The 23,475-nt window shown below is 39.7% G+C and overlaps 1 protein-coding gene across 2 annotated transcripts; it reads right to left on the minus strand.

The window, feature by feature from the left end:
• Positions 1-3,175: 3,175 nt before the first annotated feature.
• LOC121238357 (transcription factor bHLH91-like) lies at positions 3,176-19,595 on the minus strand. 2 transcript variants are annotated; one of them, XM_041135201.1, is made up of 4 exons: positions 19,489-19,595; positions 4,208-5,226; positions 3,652-4,074; positions 3,176-3,562 (listed from the first exon to the last, which is right to left on the minus strand). In XM_041135201.1, exons 2-4 carry the CDS (start codon positions 5,174-5,176, stop codon positions 3,449-3,451), a joined length of 1,506 nt encoding a protein of 501 aa, XP_040991135.1. In that variant the 5' UTR covers positions 5,177-5,226; positions 19,489-19,595; the 3' UTR covers positions 3,176-3,448. The 2 variants fall into 2 exon arrangements, with proteins under 2 accessions (XP_040991135.1, XP_040991134.1); XM_041135200.1 differs by lacking the exon at positions 19,489-19,595 and adding an exon at positions 5,428-5,656.
• Between the last annotated feature and the right edge of the window lie 3,880 nt (positions 19,596-23,475).

The following is a 23,475-nucleotide window of genomic DNA, read 5'->3' on the forward strand; positions in this document are numbered from 1 at the left end:
TCATTAACTTATTTATTTACACATCCCTACCAAATTCACATCTAGATAAAAATTAGGTTAAAGCTAAAATTTTCTCTAATTTCTCCAAGGCCGCTTGATTTTCCAGGAAAATGTTTGTTGAAAACACATGTATCATGTATATGTGTACTCATAAACACATAGAGATCAGGAGAAATTCTAGAATTAAATAGAAGAGCGAAAAATGAGAGGATTCAGCACACACACACACAAATGAATAAGGCTGTAAAAAAAAGGAAAAGATTGAAGTACCTGAAGAAGTAGGGGAGCTAGTAGGGGAGGTAGAGCTTTGATTTTGTGGGTGCAAAAACAGAGCAGATGTGGGTGCAATAGACATGGTCGAGAAGGGTCTGATGCTCATGGGTGAGAAATGCGACTGATGCTCGTGGGTGAGGACGGTTTGAAAACACATGAAGTTTTGTTTTAAAGGAGGGTCAATTGGAAATTTCATATGTGCTGATGTGGAATGTGTGCCATTTCGTGTTTTATAAGTGGAGTGTGTTCTAGCATTTTGCTTCATGCAATTATTCAATTAGAACATCCTTAATATAAGATAAATCAATTGTATAACATAGAAATTGATAATGAAGGAAAATTCTTTAAAGAATTTTTTAAAGGTAAAACCCTACGAGGCAGCCTACTTAAAAAAGTCAATCTACTATTTGAAAATCGTTTACAAGCAACTTTTAATTATAAACATTTTTCAATTGATACTCTTACTTGACCAGACAAACGACCCGTTTGTCTCTACTATAGTAATAGCCAGAACTTCTGATGATCTTCAAATATTGACTTCTCTATTGGAACTCCAGTGGTTGAACCTATTACACTATCTGGACTTCGGATCACGATTATACTCTTTGAGAGAAACAATATGAAAACTATCACCAAAATAAGCATTGGAAAGTACTCTCAAAATCTCCAAAATTGAATCTCTACAGTACTAATTAGTAGGATAATTTAAATATATTTCTGGAAGTTGTCTCCAAGTCCCAATGAAATTCTATTGATGGATTTGTTAACAGTTTGTTGACAAATGGAACTATCTTCACAACACGATTTCAAATTCAAACTCTTCACTGGATAAGATAAGGACCTTAAAACTCGGATTTACATGTTTTGACTTAAAACACTTAATTACAGACTCTAGATAAATTAAAGTATTTTACATTCAACAACTCACAAATTCAAACTAAAGATGATATATATCATCTTAGTTTACCTAATCCTAGCCAAACCCTTGAAATTTACATTTTCAGTATATATCATTAATCTTTAATAATATTAGACTGAGTCATAATGTCTGTCTGAAACCAACAAGTTGAGAATTTATTAACAATGAAATCAACGACCAAAGATGTTATTATGGTGATCAGAGGCTAGGTGGAGAGAATCATGAAGTACGCGAGAAATGCATCGAAGTCACTTCTTCAAAAGAATCAACCACATGCAAGGAGAATATAATAGGCAAAATCCGTATTTAGAGGATCAATTAAGAACAATAAAATCTACATGAGATTAAGCCATGCATTAAGATAAAAACATTAGCATCCTTTCGAGCATTGCCCCTTCCTCATAATATATTGCATCACATTTTTTCCATACAACAGGATGGCCGATATTGGAGTTACAAACTCGACTAATATGATCTCGTTACAATAAATATAGCCATGCACACTCGAATTGCATCACATGAATTAACCTCATGTTCATCATGTCCTTATAAGTGGCGATTGAGAATAACCACAGTAAATTCGCAAACACTTAGCCAAGTCATTACTTCTAGACATTACAGCCACCAATAACTAATTATCTTCCATGCATCTTCTTTCTCCAATCTTGAAATTCAGAAAAGTACTCTTAGTTGGGTGGTCATATGAGGAAAAAAGCTAGTCCCAAAGAATTCCTCTTTTTATCTTCCGATCTCCCAATCAAGGGGTAGGGAAGGAGCCATTCTTCCAAATATCACCCAAAAAGGCAAACAGATTGCAAGATCAGGGATTGTCTCAATTCATCATATATCTCCGTTGCAGGCCTAAACATCGGATAATGTTGTTAAGATATAAAATTAATTATAAAATCTATCTTTTTTCATAAGTTTAAATTTTTGAACAAATAGTGATTTCACATGATATCATAGTATAGGCCATGAGTTCGAACTCTAATTATGTACTTCACTTCATTAATTGAATATTTCACGTATTGGACCCATTAATTGAGGATGAGTTTAGCCCACATGTAAGGAAGAGTATCAATTAAGATATAAAACTAATTATAGGTATATATATACGTATTCCTATCAGCTTAAACATTTGAGAAAAGTAATGATTTCACAAATAGCAAGTAATTCATTTCTCTTTTTCATCTGTTTTAAGATCAACTTTGTGATAACAGGTCGTGACATGTAAAAACACCTAGCTAGCGCCATGTACAAGTATTTACAGTAAATAGCCCAAATGAAAAGTCCAAAGAAGATGAGAAATAAGGAAGAAAGAGAAGAAGTAGCCAAGAAAGAATAGAAACGAACCAGTGTAAGGAAAGAGATCAAGGAAATGTGACCGAGTTTACCATCCAAAGAAGAAAGGAAGAGAGGAGAAAATATCTCCCCAAATTTTATTCCATTAGAATCTGTAACTTCTCTATTGAAGTACAACAGATCAGACAATTTACAAATAAAAACTTATAAATTGGGAGATTTGATTTGTTATGCATCGTGTAATACTCATCGTAGAGATCTTGTTCTTCTTTGGACGATTGAAGAGAAAGCACCATAGTCAAGAGCTAGCAATGATGAGGATGAGAGTGTTGGTAATGAAGAAGCAAAACTTGGTGGTGTTGAAGAGGGTGGAAGGAGACAATTAAGTTGAAGATCATATAAAATACAGAAATGTAAACAAAAGTGGAGAGAAGAAAGGCAAAGAAGGACATGTTCCCTTGGCTTTTTGAGGAAATATATATGATGATCCTTCAGAAGATTATAGACAATAAATGTCTCTCACAAACTGCTAATTGGCTTCAATTACTTGCCATATATGTAAAATGTCTATAATTTGCACATTATTTTTATTTAAGAATTCATTATAAAGCATATATGATCCACAAAAAAGCACTAAATAATTTGCACGAATCTTTAAAAAAGCATATATGTAAATAGATAAACAAATTAATTAACCAGACCATTAATCCATATGATCTATCAACGTCATTGGATATGATCACAATATGGCTTACCGTACCCAGCCAGCAGCTAGGCCATGCAATTCAGGTTCAGGTAACTAAAGAAGCCATATACACAAAAAATCAAACTTTGGAAGTTAAAAAGAATAGTAAACTTAAAAGCATATTATAATGTATATTAATTATATAGTAGTCTTGTATATATGTCCTGATCCCCCACCAACTTTATTTATTATCTAATATAATATAATAATTAATAGCTGCTGGTTGGTTGATTAATATTCATGGCTGCACAACATTGTCTGTCCACAACCTCAATGAGCTTGTTTGCTATGGAACTCGCGTACACAGAAGATCCTTCATATATCTGCACCCAAATGGCCCAATCAATCAAACCACAAACTATACCCTTCTTATACATAATGTATGCATATGATCGATGCAGGTTTTACCGACCTTGGTGTTGAACAAGAAGCTGTAGAAATCGCCACATTGGCCGCCGGCGACATGATGGAGATCCAGCTGAAGCTCGTCGAGGGCTTTGGATACAAACAGCAAGCAATTGTTCTTCCGCTGAACGAGCTTGATGGTCACCTCGTCGTCGATGATACGAACATCGACCTCGGTGTCTTTAGATTTCCTCTGGAGCCATGAGCTCCTCAAGGATCCATTGTAGGATTGGCCATCATGAGAGTCACCAACATGCTTCGTGTTGTAGTTCTCCACATCCCCTGCCGCGTCTTCTCCTTCAGTCTTTTGCCTCTTCCCCCTCTCTCTCCCACATCTCTTTTTCTCCACCAGCAACTTCAGCTCATTCACTGTCCTCAGAAGCTCTTTGATGTATTCTATTGCATCCCCCACCACAGATGCCCTATCAGTCTTTTTAGTTTTGATTGTCCACCCAAAACAAACGCAGACCCAAGAATCAAATATCGTCATCGAAAGAAAACCAATTACTGCAAATCATTTATCTTTCATCAAATTAAATCAGATAAATGTGGAACATTGATACCTTAGTAGGGTTAGGGACAAGGCTTCTCAAGGCATTGTATTTGTCATTCCAGCTTTGTCTCCTTTCGCGCTCAGTGGTAAGGTGTTTGGTTTCACCATCCCTGCCTTTTCTAATGCAGCCCATGTCCCTGCTGAACTCCAGCACTCCATTCTCAAACTGCCTCACATCCCCATCTTGGTACACACCCTCATTTCCCTCTCTTTCATCCCCTCCCGTGCCAAACAAGGAACCATTCCTTGAGCCTGGCAAGCTGTAGCCATTGGGTAGAGACTGGCCGAACAATTGCCTGAACAAAGGAGGCTGCGGAGGCAGGTTTAGATGGAATAGTGGGTCGTATAAAACGGAGGCGCCAGAGGCGCTGTCCTCCCCAGTTGGAATGTCTCCCAGATGGGAGCTCTGATAACTAGCGGTAGTCTTCTGTCCCGGGTTCGAGAAGGAGATTGATGAATTGGGGGGTAAAGAGGTGGCTGAGCATCTGGGCAAGTGGAAGAGATTGAGGAGGTCCGGTGTTGGGGGGTAAGGGCTGTTTGGTAGTGAAGAATAATCGTAGCTTTGGTGGCCATTTTGAATGTCAATGTGCTGCAACTGTTGCTGATCTTGATGGTGGTGATGATGGTTGAAAGGATCCATCTCTTGCATCTCATGGACACCGTAAGAGCTATCCACGAGATGGGTATTGCTGTGGATGTGGCCGTTGTAGGAGCTGTCCATGTTGAATGCCAGATGCTGCTGGAGTTCAATCTCCATGGCAGCAGCAGCAGCAGCATCCTGATCATGAATAGAAGTCTGGTTGCGGTTGTGGTGCTGGTAGGAGAGCTCCTCCATGGAAAGTCTCAGATTGTCTTCGAAACTGTTGTGGGTGCAATTTGGGACCGTTTGGGAAAACCCATCCTCTGCTACCGCTACAGCAACAGCAACTGCATCCTCCGACATGGGGTTGGGATCAAAGCAGCCAGTCTCCTCGTACATTTTTTGGACCAGACTCTGATATTTTGTCTCCTTCCTTTCTGGGTCCCTGTCTGCATCAATCAAAGCAAAAAAAGCCAAAAAGAGAATGATAAGTACAAGGATGTTGAAGAACAGCTCTTGAAAGCTCTTGAATTTGGATGAACAAGAATGATAAGTACGCAAAACAATTAAAAGCTCTTGAATTTGGATGAACAATGATAAACAAGGAGAACTCACTCAAGCAGAAATTTGCAATCAATTTAAGAGCTTACAGGGAAAACCCAGATGAAATCACCAATTTGGGAATATGAACTAAAGAGATCAAGAAAGAGAGAGGAAATTGTCTCCGGAATTCCACCCACATGTATATATAGAGAGAGAGAGAAAACAATACTTAAGCAGCTGCAGCAGCAACCGCAACAACAACAAAAGTGGAGGAGACTGGAGAGGGGTAGATGAAAGGACGAAAACTGCAAACATCTGGAAAGGAAATCTTTTCTATATTTTAAACAAAATTTTATTATTTTCCATTTTTATAAAGGAGAGGTTGTTACTGAGATTCCCGTCAGTGGGGACCATCATAATCTCCGTATTTTCTGAATCCTGATACTCAACCAGCATGACTTGGCTGTGGCGCCCCCCTCTCTTTCTTTCTTTTCTTCACCTTTATGCATGTCTGCACGTTAGCGTCTTCATGTCTTCTCCGCATTCCCTGTAATTGTATTACTCCAAGCTTTGTGTCATGGACGGTACTACTCGGCCGGTGTTTACCCTGCAATTTTTGTTTTCTTTCAATTTTCTTTTTAAAAGACATTAATTCATTAATAGTACTTCCTTAATCATCAAGTAAAAAAATTAAAAAATAAAAATCAAATACATAAACAGTGAAAATGAGAAGCCAAAATCACAGAAGAAGTTAATATTTTCCTTGTATTATTATGAGAAGTTAGTATTTTCCTTGTATTATTATGACTACCGGCTAAAGTGGTGTTTACAAATCGATTTATAAAATAAAATCATAAAATGTAGGAAAAACTATATTTTATGACTTTTTTTTCCTATTTGTCTCATAAATTAGTAAATCTTGATAATTTGTATCCTTGTTAATATCTGGCTGTATATTAAAATTAGTTTAAATATGTGACATAATTGTAACAATCGTATCTTTGCTGAATGTCATGTGTACCAAAATTTGAAAGTTTATAAGTGCAAATTGACTATTTTGATCATTTAAGCTCAAAAGCAAAGAGCCTATAACATCTTAAAAGTCTCCTTTAACTTTTCTCTCTTATCTCAACGGAAAGAAAAGTTAGGAGGTGTGGCAGTCTTGGTTTACTCGTGAGGGTAAGTGAAGGTTGAACTCACTGGTCCTCGAGTGTGCTTCACTTGTGGAAAATTGGTGCAAGGGTCATCTGGGTGCAACAAAAAAAGTGGGCAATATTCACAGAACTGGGGTGAAAAATCTCAATTTGGGGCACGGCTACATGCAAACTCAACCCCACGAATGAGGCTTTACAAGAGCCATAACAAAGAAGATCAACAAGAGAATTCAGGTGATAGTGATAGGGATACTCATCATGGGGAGGTTGATCGAGGTGAATCGGAAAATTCAAAGATTGTGATGTTGCTGGCCGGAGACACAGAGAACAGGGTCGATAACCAAGGGATTTCAACTTTTGTATTTAAAAATCCTAGCATTCAGGATGAAGTTGAGGCAAAAGGGGAACATAATACATATCCTGATCAAGGTAAAATTACAGATTTGAAATTAAATGTAGATAACTCGATGAAATTTGAATTTGGGGTGAATGTGGATGAAGGAAGTGACGTGAATATGGGCCATAAAAAATAGTGATAGAAGGGGCTTTGGACTTAGCTGCTGAAAATATAGGCTACAGGCCCAAGAGGAGTCAGTAGACAACTGATGAAGCTGTAAATAGTATTTACTGTCAAGAACAACAAAAACATACGATAGAGAGGATGAATAAAGGCAAAACAGGAATGAGGAAGTTTGACCAGGGCAAATGGAAGAGGCGAGCTCGTAGCAAAGGTAATGATTCTACTATCCGTTGAGTTCTGGTTTTAAACGTAGGCTGTTAGGGGGAGATGAAGAAGGGGAAATATGGTGATGATGAGGAGGTCACCAATACAAATCAGTTAATGGCGGAGACTGCGAGTCAGCCCCGCTAAGCATTATGAAAACATTGAGTTGGAACTGCCAGGAGCTTGGGAACTCGTGGACAATTCATGAACTTTACCATTTGGTAAAGGAAAAGAAGCCCCAAACAATTTTTCTCATCGAAACAAAACTACTTGCTAGTAAGTTTGATGGTATAAAAAATAGATTGAATTGTGTGGGTTGTTTTGTAGTGGGAAGGGGGTAGGGGGTGGGGGTTGGCATTATTATGGACAACATATGTGGATCTTGAAATCATTAATTACTCTCAACACCATATTCACTCTAAAGTAGCATGTATAGAGAAAAATATATACTGGCACCCCACGGGGTTTTATGGCCATCTAGAACTGATTAAAAGGAAGGAGGTTTGGAGTTTATTGTTGTTAATAAAGCCACCCACATACCAACCTTGGTGTGTGTTAGGTGAATTTAATGAAATACTAGCTTAGTCTGAAAAATCAAGGGGAAGGGTGAAACCAAAAAAACAGATGAAAGACCTTAGACATGCACTTGAGATAAATAACCTATCTAATTTGTGTTGGGAAGGTGATAAATTTACATGGAGCAATAAACATGTAGATGACTCCTTCACAAAGGAAAAATTGGACATAGGTGTGGCTAATGCTAAATGGATAGAATTATTCAATAATGGGGTGGTGAAAGTTTTACCAGCTGCTAGGTCTGATCGTAGACCTACAATGTTGGTTTTGAATGAGGAAAGCTATGCAAGGAGAAATCTATTATCTGCTGTAGAGTTTCTTAAAGCAGGGTTGTTGTGGAAGGTGGGCAAGGGGGACCAAATCAGGATATGGAAGGATAAGTGGCTGCCTATACCTACATCATTCCAGGTGCAATCTCCTATAAAGAATCCTTAGAGAAGAAAATGTAAGCGAACTTATTGAGCAAGGGATTGGTGGATGGAAAGAACTGTTGAGTATTTGGAGTCTGGTTCATGCCGCTCGAGCGGAGCGTCTAGCCACTCGAGTGAATACAAGTCAGAGAGCTTCGCTCAAAGACAGCTCGACAGACCGCTCGAGCAAAGGCAAGTCAAAGAGTTTCGCTCGACACCGCTCAACACACAGCTCAAGCGGAGGGAAGTCAGAGAGTTTCGCTTGAGGAGCCACTCGACACATGGCTCGAGAAATTGCGGAAAACAGGTTCTCTCGATGCGGGCTCGACACGCTGCTCGAGCGAACATCACTAATTCTGCTGAATTTAGGGTTTCCGCCACATGACATATATATATGATTTTATTTGACTTGTACTGTAACAGAATGAACAGTAGCCTCCCTACACACATTATATTGTGATTCCTCAAGTAATAAAAATCATCTACAGCTCCCGTGGATGTAGGCAATTTGCCGAACCACGTAATTACTGTGTCGTGTGTGATTGCTTGTTTTCCCGTGTTTGAATATACTTTATTGTCATCGTTTTTCACAACAATTGGTTTCAAGAGCCAAGGTTCGGGTCTGAAAAAAACGATGACTGGAGAAGAAGTGAAGGTATCGGGGATCGAGAGGATTGATGGCACGAATTTTGGGTATTGGAGGATGCAAATAGAGGATTACCTCTATGGGAAGAAACTTCATCTTCCATTGTTAGGGAAGAAGCCGAACAGCATATCAGTTGATGATTGGACCCTGTTGGATCGACAGGTTCTGGGGGTTATTCATCTAACCCTGTCGAGATCCATTGCACACAACGCATCAAGGAGAAGACGACTGCGGATCTCATAGCGGCTTTGTCAGGTATGTATGAAAAGCCGTCAGCAAATAACAAGGCACATCTGATGAAAAAGCTATTTAATTTGAAGATGGCAGATGGTATGTATGTTGCACAACATCTTAATGATTTTAATACTATCACAAATCAATTGTCGTATGTTGAAATTGAATTTGATGATGAGATACGTGCACTGATACTATTGGCATCACTGCCAAATAGTTGGGTAGCCATGAGAATGGCTGTTAGTAACTTTGCCAGTAAGTCAAAGTTGAAATATGATGATATTCGTGATTTGATCTTGGCTGAGGAGGTGCGCAGGAAAGATTCAGGCGAGACCTCAGGTTCGAGTCAGCATTGAATGTTGACTCTCGGGGAAGAGCACAAGACAGGAACTCAAACAGAGGCAGATCAAAATTAAAGAACAGGGGCAAGAGCAAGTCAAGGCCTGGCCAGCAGGCAACTTGTTGGAATTATGGCAAAGCTGGCCATATAAAGAAGAATTGCAGAAGTCCCAAGAAGACCGAGAATGATAGTGCTAATGTGGTAACTGAAGAAATACAGGATGCACTATTACTTGCAGTTCATAGTCCAGTTGATGACTGGATACTTGATTCAGGGGCTTCCTTCCATACATCTTCCCATCGGGAGATAATGCAGAATTATGTTGCAGGTAATTTTGAAAACGTGTATTTGGCTGATGGAGAGGCTTTGAATGTTGTAGGGATGAGAGATATTGATATTGCTCTTCCTAACAAGAACAAATGGACCTTACAAAAGGTCAGACACATTCCTGAGTTGAAGAAGAATCTCATTTCTGTTGGGCAGCTTGATGATTGTGGACATTCAGTGGTGTTTTCAAATAGCACCTAGAAGGTCACCAAATGAGCATTGGTACTGGCTCAGGGTAAGAAAACTGGTACACTTTATATGACTACTGGTTTGGATAACACTATTGCTACTACCGTTGCAGAGAGCACGGCAGATTTGTGGCATTGCAGGCTTGGCCATATGAGTCAGAAAGGCATGAAAGAACTTCTGTCTAGAGGCAAGCTATCAGAATTGAAGTCAGTTGATCTCAGTATGTGTGAGAGTTGCATTAAAGGGAAACAGAAAAAGGTCAGTTTCTTGAAGAGTGGCAGAACACTAAAGTCAGAGAGACTAGATCTTGTGCACACTGATGTGTGGGGACCTTCCCCAGTAGCATCTCTTGGAGGTTCTCGTTACTATGTTACATTCATTGATGACCACAGCAGGAAGGTATGAGTCTATTTTTTGAAACACAAATCTGATGTATTTAATGTGTTCAAAATTTGGAAAGCCATAGTTGAGACAGAGACAGACTTGAAGTTGAAATGCTTGAGGTCTGATAATAGTGGTGAGTATATTGATGGTGGGTTCAAGGAGTATTGTGCAACTCAGGGTATTAGAATGGAGAAGACCATTCCTGAGACACCACAGCAAAATGGAGTTACTGAGCGCATGAACAGAACCATAAATGAGCGTGCTAGAAGCATGAGGCTGCATATTAGGCTACCACCTACTTTCTGGGCAGATGCAGTTAGCACTGCAGTATACTTGATAAACAGAGGGCCATTAGTTCCTTTGGATTATGGATTACCTGAGGAGGCTTGGAGTAGGAAAGAGGTCAAATTTTCTCATCTTAAAATCTTTGGTTGTCTTTCTTATGTTCTTATTGATTCTGATGCTTGTAGTAAGCTTGAGACTAAGTCAAGGAAATGTTATTTCATTGGCTATGGAGACGAGGCATTTGGCTATTGTTTCGGGGATGATCAGGGTCGGAAGATTATAAGAAGCAGGAATGTGATCTTCAATGAGAAGATTGTGTACAAGGACAAGTCTAGTACAGTTGTTGGAGCAGTTCCTCAGGAGTCTGACTTTGTGAGTTTGGATGATCTACCAGAGGTCACAGTGCAGTGTAGAGAAATGAGTGACGGGGAGAGTGGGCCCAGTGCACCCATTCTTATTATTCTGCAGTCAGATCTAGCGCCGTTCACTCCTACAGCTACAGTTCGCAGGTCAGTTAGGACTATTCGTCCTCCACAGCGTTTCTCACCTGCTTTGAATTATATTCTATTGACAGATGGTAGAGAACCGCAGAGTTATCAAGAAACCTTGTAAGATGAAAATTCTAGCAAGTGGGAGTTGGCCATGAAGGATGAGATGGATTCCTTATTAGGGAATCAGACATGGGAGTTGACAGAACTTCCATTAGGAAAGAAGGCATTACACAACAAGTGGGTGTACCGGGTAAAAACTGAGCATGATGGCAGTAAGAGATACAAGGCCAGACTTGTTGTAAAAGGCTTTCAGCAGAAACAAGGCATTGATTACTCTGAAATCTTTTCACCTGTGGTAAAGATCACAACCATCAGGTTAGTTTTGGTTATGGTTGCTCCTGAAGATCTATTTCTTGAGCAGCTAGATGTGAAGACAGCTTTTCTTCATGGAGATCTTGAAGAAGACATCTACATGCACCAACCTGAGGGGTTTGTGGTACAGGAAAAGGAAGGTTCAGTTTGCAGACTGAAGAAGAGCTTGTATGGCCTGAAACAAGCTCCTAGATAGTGGTATAAAAGTTTGACAGTTTCATGTGCAGTGCAGGGTACATCAGATGTCAGGCAGATCACTGCTGCTATGTCAGGCAATTTGACAATTCTTACATTATTTTGTTGCTATATGTGGATGGCATGCTTATTGCAGGGGCAAATATTGATGAGATCAATAATCTAAAGAAGCAGATGTCAGAGCATTTTGCAATGAAGGATTTAGGAGCTGCAAAGCAAATCCTTGGCATGAGAATTGTTAGAGATAGAGTCAGAGGCACATTGAGACTCTCACAGGCTGAGTATGTGAAAAAAGTACTCAACCGGTTCAATATGGACAAGGCCAAGTCAGTTGGCACACCCTTGGGTAGTCACTTCAGACTCAGCAAGGATCAGGCACCGAAGTCAGAAGAGGAATAAGACTATATGAGTAAGGTTCCTTATGCCTCAGCTATTGGTTCACTTATGTATGCAATGGTTTGCACCAGACTAGATATTGTCCATGCAGTGGGAGTTGTGAGTAGATACATGAGTAACCTTGGAAAACAATATTGGGAAGTAGTGAAGTGGATTTTGAGGTACCTGAAAGGCTCCTCAGAAACGTGCTTGTGTTTCTCAGAAGAGGGCTTAGAGGTGCAAGGCTATGTTGATGCTGATTTAGCTGGAGATACTGATAGCAGAAAAAGTACTATAGGATTTGTTTACACTCTGGGTGGTACTACAGTTTCATGGGGTTCCAATCTATAGAAGACAGTTTCTTTGTCTACTACAAAAGCTAAGTATATTGCAGTTGCAGAAGCTGCAAAGGAGATGGTTTGGATACAGGGCTTCTTGGAGGAATTGGGTAAAAAGAATCAGAATGGCACTCTTTACAGTGACAGTCAGAGTGCCATATTCCTTGCCAAGAACCCAGCATTTCATTCCAGGACTAAGCACATTCAGATCAGGTATCACTTTATACGATCATTGTTAGATGGTGGACAGTTGCTACTTGAGAAAATTTGTGGAAATAAGAACCCTGCTGATATGTTGACAAAGGGTGTTACACTTGAGAAACTGAAGTTGTGCGCAACTTCAGTTGGTCTTCTTGCATGAAGACAGGAGCTGTGAGTTGCAGAGGTGGAAGATATCATGTTTGAGGCAGAGGGCGATACTGTCGGTGTACCAGTCTCCAAGTGGAAGAATTGTTGAGTATTTGGAGTCTGGTTCACGCCGCTCGAGCGAATACAAGTCAGAGAGCTTCGCTCAAAGACAGCTCGACAAACTGCTTGAGCAAAGGCAAGTCAGAGAGTTTCGCTCGACACCGCTCGACACACAGCTCAAGCGGAGGGAAGTCAGAGAGCTTCGCTTAAGGAGCCGCTCGACACATGGCTTGAGCAATTGCGGGAAATAGGTTCGCTCGATGCGAGCTTGACATGCCGCTTGAGCGAACATCACTAATTCTGCTGAATTTAGGGTTTCCGCCGCATGACATATATATATGATTTTATTTTACTTGTACTGTAACAGAGTGAACAGTAGCCGTCCTACACACATTGTATTATGATTCCTCAAGTAATAAAAATCCTTTGCAGCTCCCATGGACGTAGGCAATTTGCCGAACCACGTAAATACTGTGTCGTGTGTGATTGCTTGTTTTCCTGTGTTTAAATTTACTTTATTGTCATCGTTTTTCACAACAAGAACAATTGATATTTGCGACTTTTAACAAGTCTAAAGATGAAACAATAATGAGTATCCCTTTGAGTAGATTGAGCATTGACGATCAAATGATATGGATATATACAAATAATGGGAAGTTCTCTGTAAAGAGTGCATACCATTTAGAGCACTCTAGGAACAAAATGGTAAAAGGAGAGACATCAATTCTTGCTGACATAGATGAGGGCTTGAAGCAGATTTGGAATTTAAGGGTTGAAGGGAAGGTTAAACATTTCTTATGGAAGGCTAGACAAGAAATACTCCCAACAAAACTGAATCTTTTCAGGAAAACATTACTGAGAATAGCCTTTGCCCAGTTTGTGAAAGAGAGGTTGAGTCTTCTGTACATGCTATGTGGAGCTGTCCTGCAGCATCTGATGTTTGGGCTGAAACTGGTAGTGCAGTGTAGAAGTGGTCGAATAATGATTCTGGTTTTATGAGACTATGGATGAGGTTGAATGATAAACTAAGCTTTGAGGAGATTGAGTTAGTGGCCTACATTATGAGAAGAATATAGTTGAGAAGGAATTCCCTGAAGGCAACTTGCAAATTCAGATAGATGATCTTCAAGCACCTGGAAAAAACTAACTGGGTTGAATTGCAAGGCGAATTGGGATGTGGCAGTATTTAATCAATAAAAAAAAATTGGGATTTGGGTGATAAAGTGAGATAATGAGGGAGAGAGTTTGGCAGCTCTATGTAGTGAGACTTGTCATAGCAGAGGCTTTAGCTATAAGGAAAGCCATGGACTTTTGCAATGAACTGGGACTGATACGAGTAATTTTTGAAGGTGATTCTCAGATAATGGTGAAGGACACAAACAACAAGGAAGTCATAGACACAGATTATGGGAATGTGATCAGTGACACCAGAAGTATGCTCAATGCAAGGCCAAGCTGGAGTGTTTGTTTCGCTTACAGGGAAGCAAATAATGTGGCACATAAGCTGGCAAAGTTAGCCTTTTCATTCCTAGAAGATAAAGTATGGATAGAGGAAGTACGTATACACGTTTTGAATTCAGTGTTGAGTGATAAAAATGTAATGACATTGAGTGATTTGCATGAATAAAACATCTATCCATTATTTCAAAAAAAAAAAAAAAAAAAAGCAATTTTTTTTTAAAAAAAAAAATAATAATAATAGTTCAGAAGTGCATAATGTGATTTTCGACAAAACTAGCAACGAAGAATGTTTGTTACTCTATATTATCAATATGTGTTATTAATCATGTGGATTATCTCCTATATCATAAATCCACGACGAAGTAAGATATCTTACAATTTCTTGTAGGTGTATTAAATAGAAATCTTATGTACATTAGGATCGATGCATTTAGCCTTCAATGGTATTATATATAGAGAGACATCTAAAAGCATTTATATTGGATTCCCTATAAATTTTCCTATAATTTGGCAAAAAAATATCATTATTAAAGTTTTCTCCTAAATTTTACTCATCTTACAAAAATTTCATACATCTCATTCTCTATTATTTCTATATTCTATTAAAATAATATTTCTCTATTCTTTCTTCATTATTTTTTTCTCTCGCTTCTATTTACAAACTTAACTACTCATTCTTTTGTCAATTGCAGCGATTTTGCCTACTTTTTGCGACGAATTACGACACTGCCAAAAGTGTTTTTTCTTGTAGTGAAGTTAGGTTAGCTTCCATCAAAGGTACATATATATGTCTAATGAAGGAAATAAGTTAGAAAACTTGAGTGGAAAACTATCCTATATCCTTCTAACGTATACAACTCTAATTTTTCCAATTTTGGAGACACAAGGATCGGTTGTACAAAGAGAAGAGACATATACATCATGATCCAAACAAAATCTTAAATAGAGGATCGAATAATTTGGAAGTAAAAAGGCAAATGAACTAACCCCTAACTGGCATATATTCTCTCACATGAACAAAGCAAAGAAAACAAGGATTATAAAGATTAATTATTTGATTCAAATTTATTGGAAATTTTTCTATCTTTTTTAGTAGGAAATTAACATTCATATTTGTCATAAACATCATCAAAAACAAATTGCTTAAGATTGAAAGGACTTTTTAATCCAATACTATAGAATCGTGGTACACTAAAAGACTCGATGAAATAATGAGAATACTTCCGATTGTTGCAGATAAATCAAATTAAGAAGATGATCGAAACATGAAGGATGTGGGCCGGCCCAAGTTTTCTTGTAAATAAAAACCTGAGCATGTTCCATTACTATGATATTAAGAACTACGAAAAAGCCCTTAGATGAGTTTAAAAAGGAGTTCATGAGAATAAAAATGATGAAGACAATATTAAAATTAAATGTGACATTATTTAGACAAGAATGGCATAGTATGTAATTTAAAGCAAGTACTTCGGATTCATGCAATTCGTGATTTTACTGCAAAAGAGTGTGTTTAGTTTAATTAGGTGGGAGTCAAGATTTGAAACTACACTATCGATCGAGTAGTTAAGACTCTCTGTGGGGCCCCACATGGCAGTAATCCCCGCCATGCAAACCGTCCGACCAAACCAACCAATACGACCGTCTACTCTTTGACAACACGATCTCTATACATATAATATTATATCTACTTTCTCTATTTTGAGTATGTTGAAATTTTGTGAGTAGCAGCGAAGATATTTAGATATTTGAAGAATCTCATAATTTTGGATACTTAGAATTTCTTAAGGGTATGTTTGGACACTTTGAGTGTTTAAGAATTTTCTTAATGCAAGACTTTCCGTTATGAAGTAGATCTGATGTACTTCTACATCAAGCTACGCTAATTTTTTAATTTGTTTTTCTAAAATTTTTGTATAGATCTAATATTTTGATCAATTTAAATCCAAATAATTGAGAGAACTAAAATCGAAGTCACTTGTATTCTAAAACATAGGATTTTTCACTTTTCAAACCTCATTTCACCTTATATGCCTACATGATTTAATGCCGAAAATGGTTATTAGAAGTTTCACAAAACTACATCTCTCCAAAGTCTTACGTTGTAACTATGTACTAAAAAGACAATTTTATACTAGAGAAATGATTATTTATACAAATCTCAAATAGATAAGTTTCATACAAGTCATTTATAAATACGGTAGGCAAAATCATAATTGAGAGGGCTAAATCATCATTAAGAGAAACAATACTTTTATTAATAAATAGAACTGTTGTATGATAAATAGAACGGTTGTATGATAATTAAAGGGGTTACCAAGTATCTTTAACAACTATTTTCTTTTGAATTTTTGAAGTATTTCTATTAGAACCCTCGGGGGTTGGCTCAAATGGTAAGAGCCTTATCTTTAGTGGTAGCCCATTTCATATTTGAGGTTTAAACTCTTGGGTATATACAATTTCTAGAGATCATATCCCATTGGTAAAAAATTAATTAATTATTTGATCCATACCATGAGAATGCGTTACACGGATTTAGAATTTAACCGAGTTAATGGCATGTTGCATTTGTGAGATTGAGATTCCTTTTTCTAAAAAATAAATGAGGACCTATTGGATCCACTTGAAAAATCTCCTCCATCTCTCCTTTCCCTTATTTTGTCCTTTGTCAAACAAGAAAAATGTTGCATCTGCTATCCATTTTTGTCTATTGGTACATTTTCTCTCAATTAAATGTATAACAAAGCCCAAAAGTCTTTTACCATTTCACTTGGAAAGGGATTTCCCTTGGCGGGATGAGCGAAGACCCTGGGCCCTCCTAAGAGGTGTGCTGTTGGGTTCCGCATGGATAATAAGAGAAGACCCGGGCCTAGCCCGCAGGCACGTGCTAACCTTCAGAATGACCCACATGTATCACTGCCCACACACCTTGCAGGAGATCACGCCGCAATGATGGTACGGGGATAGCCACAAGCGACAACAACGACAGGAGCCACACCCTGGCCCAAGAGTTTGGGTAGCGGGCACACTTCCTCCACCTGATGCGAGGTGTAGACATGAAGAAGGACACGCCAGCATTTAATGCGACGGCGTGGCCATTGAGGAAGCAGGTAGCTACCCTACCAGGGATGTGGTGTTCAGTATAACTTAAAGGCAACTCGGCAGTAGTAGAGAGGGGACCAACTCAGCTGAGTATATAAACCTATCTAGGTAACGGTGGATTCTCTCTTCTTTTGCTCCCTCATTCCTTTTTTCTATCACCATACTCAACGCTAACTTTGGCATCAGAGGTGTCGTATACACACACACCCCGAGCCCTTAATTGTTGTTGTTTCGCAGGACACCACCATGGGAGGCGAGGAATGCTCTCTCTATTTCACTTGACATGAAGGGCATACATTAAGTGCAAAACACGAAACGACCAAAATGGCTCATCTCTTGCACTAAATGGGACTCTTCATTTAGTAGGCACTCTCAACACTCAGGTAATAATCAGATTGACTCAAAAGCAGGCACTTGTGCTTAACAACCTAACTTCTAGTACCATTGCAACAGACAATGGCTCCTGATTTTAACAAAAAGGAGAAAAAATTATTGCAGCCAACCCATGCAGCTTGAGATAATAAATATATTCAAATTTCTCTAGTAACTATTACATTCTCATACGACTTATTACATTATTCTTAAGTCGGTGTATAGAGTGCATCATTCACATGATCACTTAAATGGAAAAAATTTAATTTTTGATATTTTAATTTTAAAGTTTATTTCTTAATTCAAATTATGTAGGCATTTTCAACTCATACATATGATTGATGAAACATGAATATACATGAATATAACAAAATCACTTAAAATTAACATATCAATTATTGTCAACCATGAAAGCTCTATGGCAGAGATGAATCTTCAATATTGAAGTATATATGCTATTAGCCATTATGTATTCCTAATTGAAACCATCTACAATCCGTAGAAAATGTCAAGCAAATACATAAAGCTGCCAAAACTAGTTCATCCTAAATGTCAAGTCCAGTAATAATACTTTCGTTCCCTCAACAAATTAAAGATCAATCGTCAGGCTTGCCACTACCATCACTATCAGGAATATTATTTGGGACACTACAGGAAGATGCTCATACGACTCTTGGCAAAAGCTATAACTGCTACGATCCAATTACTATGGCAAACTCATCCACAAATCCTCTTGGAATTCACTCAGTTCATTTAGATAGTTATACCCAAATTAAGACTGTCTGATCTGTGGAATTATACACCCAGTTGGACCTAAACCCAATTGGTGGAACCATCGTGGCAGGAAGATTAGGAGGACTTGCATAATTTAAGTAGCCATTGAAAGTAGCCCTAGTATCGAGAGCATGAGTGTTACTACATTGAGCAGTAGATTCTGGCTGCTGGAACCCATTTTGGAAGTTTGGAAGGTACTGGCCGTGGCGATCCGCATATTATTCCTGGCACCTATTATTCATACTTTAACATCAGCTTCGAGATTTCCAAAATTCCTCATCAATCCCCCCCCCAATCGCCCCCACATCATAATCATTTTGCAGAGAAGTTGAACCAACCATCGCAGGGACGTTATCTTCAATTTGAATTTTGGTTGATTTAATAGGTTTTTTAAATCTTGCATAAGACCCAGTCATCCAACTGCATTGTACAAGATTTAGAGCTGATCATGGTTAGTTTTTGAGAATAGAATTAAGAGTCTTAAAACGAACATATTAATTAGTGAAAGGATGAAAAACAACATACTCTCATGCCATTTGAGCCCCTTTCGCTATAGGTTGAATCCTCTACTCTAAATTCGTGCATAATTCAGTCAGTCTTGTCACCCTTTGGATTTGATTTGCCTGTCAGCTCCTGTGGCTTTCCAATATCCATCACCAACCGCTCAATTTGGTCGGCTTCCATTTCAATACTTTCGATCTCTTGGGGTAAAAATGTATAATTGATCTTCTCGATAATCCTTGTATTTTGCTTTCAATGGAAGAAGTTAAAAGTGTTATTTTCATAGTTCAACTTCTGATCTTTAAGCTCAAAGTCTTGAATGTCATGACTGCGTGTATGCACCACATGCAGTGATTATGCACTCACAAGGAAGATAATTAGTTCCACTTGAATGCAATGAAACACGCAATGCCAGTGGATTATTATTGATATATATATATATATGTACTTAATTGATGCACTCACAAAGAGAACATGCTTAAGAAAAAATTTGCAAACAATTCAAGAGCTTACAAGGAAAACCCAGATGAAACCACCAATTTGGGAATATGAACTAAAGAGATCAAGAAAAAGAGAGGAAATGGTGTCTCTGGAATTCCACCCACATATATATATAGAGAGAGAAAATAATACTAAAGCAGCAGTAGCAACAACAACAACAACAACAAAAGTGGAAGAGACTGGAGAGTGGTTGATGAAAGGACGAAAACTACAAACATCTGGAAATGAATTCTTTTTCTATATTTTAAACAAAATTTTATTTTTTTCCATTTTTATAAAGGAGAGGTTGTTACTAAGATTCTCGTCAGTGGGGACCAGTCATAATCTCTGTACTTTGTTACGATCCCACGTCGACTAAGTATGAGATTGGTTGATGGTTTATAAGCCCAAGACACCCTTTCCTTGTAAGCTAATTTTCAAGAGTGAGTTCTACCTAGTGGATTCATAACAAATGGTATCAGAGTCACCCCACGTCTAAGGCCATGTTGCGACGGTTGCAATCATACGGCACGGGGGTAATGCCGGTTTCGCCCGGAGTTAGGAAAAGACCTAGCGCACAGCCAGTTCGTGTGAGCACCAAGACCGCCGTGGACATCGACTGTGGAGCATGTGTTAGACCCCTACGTCGAGTTGCCTCTAGAGATGCCGCACATGCCCTAGTCATGGTGGGAACAAACACCTTGGCTAGCCCACAACCATGCCTTTGTGGCGCCCCCAATCCCCCTTATATAAATACACAGGGATCGAGACGCCAGGATGGTGACAACACGGTCACACATCCCAACGAAGTGCCAGTGTGTGTACATGCAACAGTGTACAAATAAAATAACGCAGCGGATAGTCAACTAAGTACCAGAATTTATTTACAATCAAACATCAGTAAAAAATTTAAATAGCAGTTATACAGTCATCCATAAAATATAATACAATAGTTTTCAAATAAACAAACGAGTGATCCCAGATCACTCCTCGGGCGGAGCCGTCTCCTCAGGCTCGCCCTCCTCCTCCTCATCTGCATCAAAATCTGCGTTACCACAAAATGGTATCGCAGGTAAGTATGACCCCAAATAACAACGTAATATAAAATGCATTAAATGCAACTAACATGCATGCATATGATGAAATATGCATTTTTCCACAAGATATCATTTTTCCCGAAAATGATAATTTTCCAACACACGCCAAAATCCCATTTTGGCCCAAAATAACCGTAAAACATTTTCCCAGAAAATGATTTACCCAAAAACCAACTCGCACTATTTTCCCAGAAAATAGTGCATTAATTCCAAATGCACCATGCATTATTTCCATATGCACCATGGTCTCCCCTATGGACCATCCGCACGTCCTGGCTTCGTAGCGGTGCTCAGTTCCGCGCCCAGCGCGTACATGGCCAAGCACCCACACTACGCAACGAGCGATGCCCAGTTTCGCGCCCAGCGCGTACGTGGCCAGACATCCTCTAGTCCCCGCCAGCAGAAGGACCACGGAGTCGGCACGAGACCATCTCGTCTGATCCCATTGTCGCCCGGCGACAATCCAGGGGACGTTACTCAGTATATTCCGCTCTCGAGTAACCAGAGGAGCTCCACTGAGTTAATACCCCATCTCGGCTTGGGGTCGTGATACACACGCACCCAAAATCCATTCTCACATGAAAACCCAGTTTTCATAAACACATGAACATGAATGCAATACACGAAATCCCAGTTTTCTTTACAAACATGATCATGCATGAAATAATGGTATGAACATGCACCAACACTGATCCAACATCCATCCAGAACCAATCCCAACAAATCCAATCAAAACAACTCATCAACAACCAAACCAAATAAACCAAACAACTCCAATCACAAATCCATCCGACCCCCGAACTCCTCGGACTCAGTCCGGCATGCCAAAAATACAGTGAAATGGGTTAGTGCAAAAATACATTTAAATTACGAAAGTTCTTTGGAGAAATACTTACAATGCAATATAACAATTTCCGAAGGATCACGAAGTTGAAAAAGGCGACGTTTGAGCAACACCACAGTGTAAAATACACTGTGGCCGTGGGTCACAATTACCAACTTTCAAACGGAGGCAAACGAAGACCCAAGATTGATAGGGTAGGGCCTAGGGAGGTCGGTGAAGCTAGTGGTGGTGGTGGTTGGCCGTGGGTGGCGGCGCAATGGGCGGTAGAAGACCAAAATGCCCAAATCGGAAATGTAGATGGTGGAGCTTCACCGGTGGCGGATCGGAGCTGGGGTTGGGTCCAATGGGTTGCTAAGAGGTCGAGGATGAAGTGGTGTGAAGATGGTGGCCAATGGTGGTGCGACGGCGGCCCTGGAACGAAAGTGACGCCGCGGCTTGAAGGGCTGGTGGTGGTTAACGGCGGCGCGGATGGAGGTGAGGTTGGTGGGGTGAGGTCGCCGGCGGCTGGGGAAGCTAGCGGGCTGGGCGGTGTCGACCACCGCCGACGCACGACGGCGGGCTGGGGGAGAGGAAGAACGGACGGAGAGAGAGTGAGGGAGCTGGACGTCGCGCGAGAGAAAGCCAGGAAAGAAAGAAAAGAAAGGAGGAAAAGAAAAAGGAAAGAAAAAGAAAAGAGGAAAGAGAAAATGCAGAGAAAGAAATGAGGTCTAATCCTCATAACTTGGGTCACAAAAATGATCCAACGGAAACGATTTCAAAACCTCAAGTTAAATAAAATAATTTAAACGTAATAGTAAAGTCAAATTGAAATAATTAAATCCCACAGTAATTAAATAAATATTAAAAGCAATTTAAATGCATAACAATAAATAAATATTAAGAAAGCACGTAAAAATAATTTTCACCAAATTAAAAATCATAGAAATAAACTCATTAAAAATCTAACCAATTTTAAAATAAGAGAATAAATTTTTAAATAAATAAAAATAATCCTTTAGTAAAAATACACTAAAATGCGGGGTGTTACAGCCTTGGCTCATGGGGTGATGCGTGCGGGGCGCCCAGCATGCATGCATGCCTTGGCCCGCGCGCTAGCACACACGGGGCGCCCAGCATGTGGGCTGGCGAGGTTAGTAAGAGTGCAATGTGCCGCGCCCATGGCACGCACGCCCGCCGCATGCTCATGCGCGCAGCTCTTGACCGCGCGCCCATGAGTGCGGCAATGCAGGCCGCAACGCCACGCGCACCTGTGAGTTATTGTGCGCAGGCCCATGCACTCTTCGATGGACCGCGTGGCCCTTGTGCGCGCCAATGCACCGCAAGGCCTTGCGCCACACTGCCAGTCCACCCAGCGCGTGCGTGCGCACACTTGCCTAGCCATGTCGCACTCCAGCGAGGTTAGTGGCATGCCTCACGGCATACCAACCAGCGCATGGCTCCAGCCCGTGCCTTGCAGAGCAGGCCAATGGCATGCCCACCAGGCATGCCATCCAGCGCATGGCTCCAACCCATGCCCTGCAGACTCAGTGCCTAGGCCATCGGCCTGGGCCATGCCGTGCACCACCTTGGCTCACCATCAGCAAGCCATGTCGCACCACATGACCATGGACCAGCCCGAAGACCACCATGCACCAACCTAGCCCATCATAGGCCATGCATGCCACGGCTAGCCTTGGTCCATGAGCACTATCTTGTTATTTCTTTTATTTAATTAATTTGATTTAATTATTTATTTTCAAGGGACCTATTGGGGGTTTTCAATTTGTATTGCTTATAAATAGGACATCTTTCATTTGCTTTAGAATCTTTTGGCAAAACTCCTAGAGGGAAGACTATTGTTTGAGAGATCACAAACCGGTGCCATTGTACTTGGACTTTTTGGGTGAAATTCGTGAATCCCAAAAAGAGAATCACACTTTGCAATTTTTTGAATAAGTGTAATTCATTTATCTTGTTATTTGCAACTTGGTATAATTCGTGAATCCAAGTTGAGTTTATCAATATATGAGGTTTATTCATTACTTGTGCAATTCGTGAATCAAGTCTTGAATTATTATTGTTTATGTTTTTATTCATTCA

Source organism: Juglans microcarpa x Juglans regia, chromosome 7D (assembly GCF_004785595.1).
Source record: "Juglans microcarpa x Juglans regia isolate MS1-56 chromosome 7D, Jm3101_v1.0, whole genome shotgun sequence".
Taxonomy (NCBI): Eukaryota; Viridiplantae; Streptophyta; class Magnoliopsida; order Fagales; family Juglandaceae; genus Juglans; species Juglans microcarpa x Juglans regia.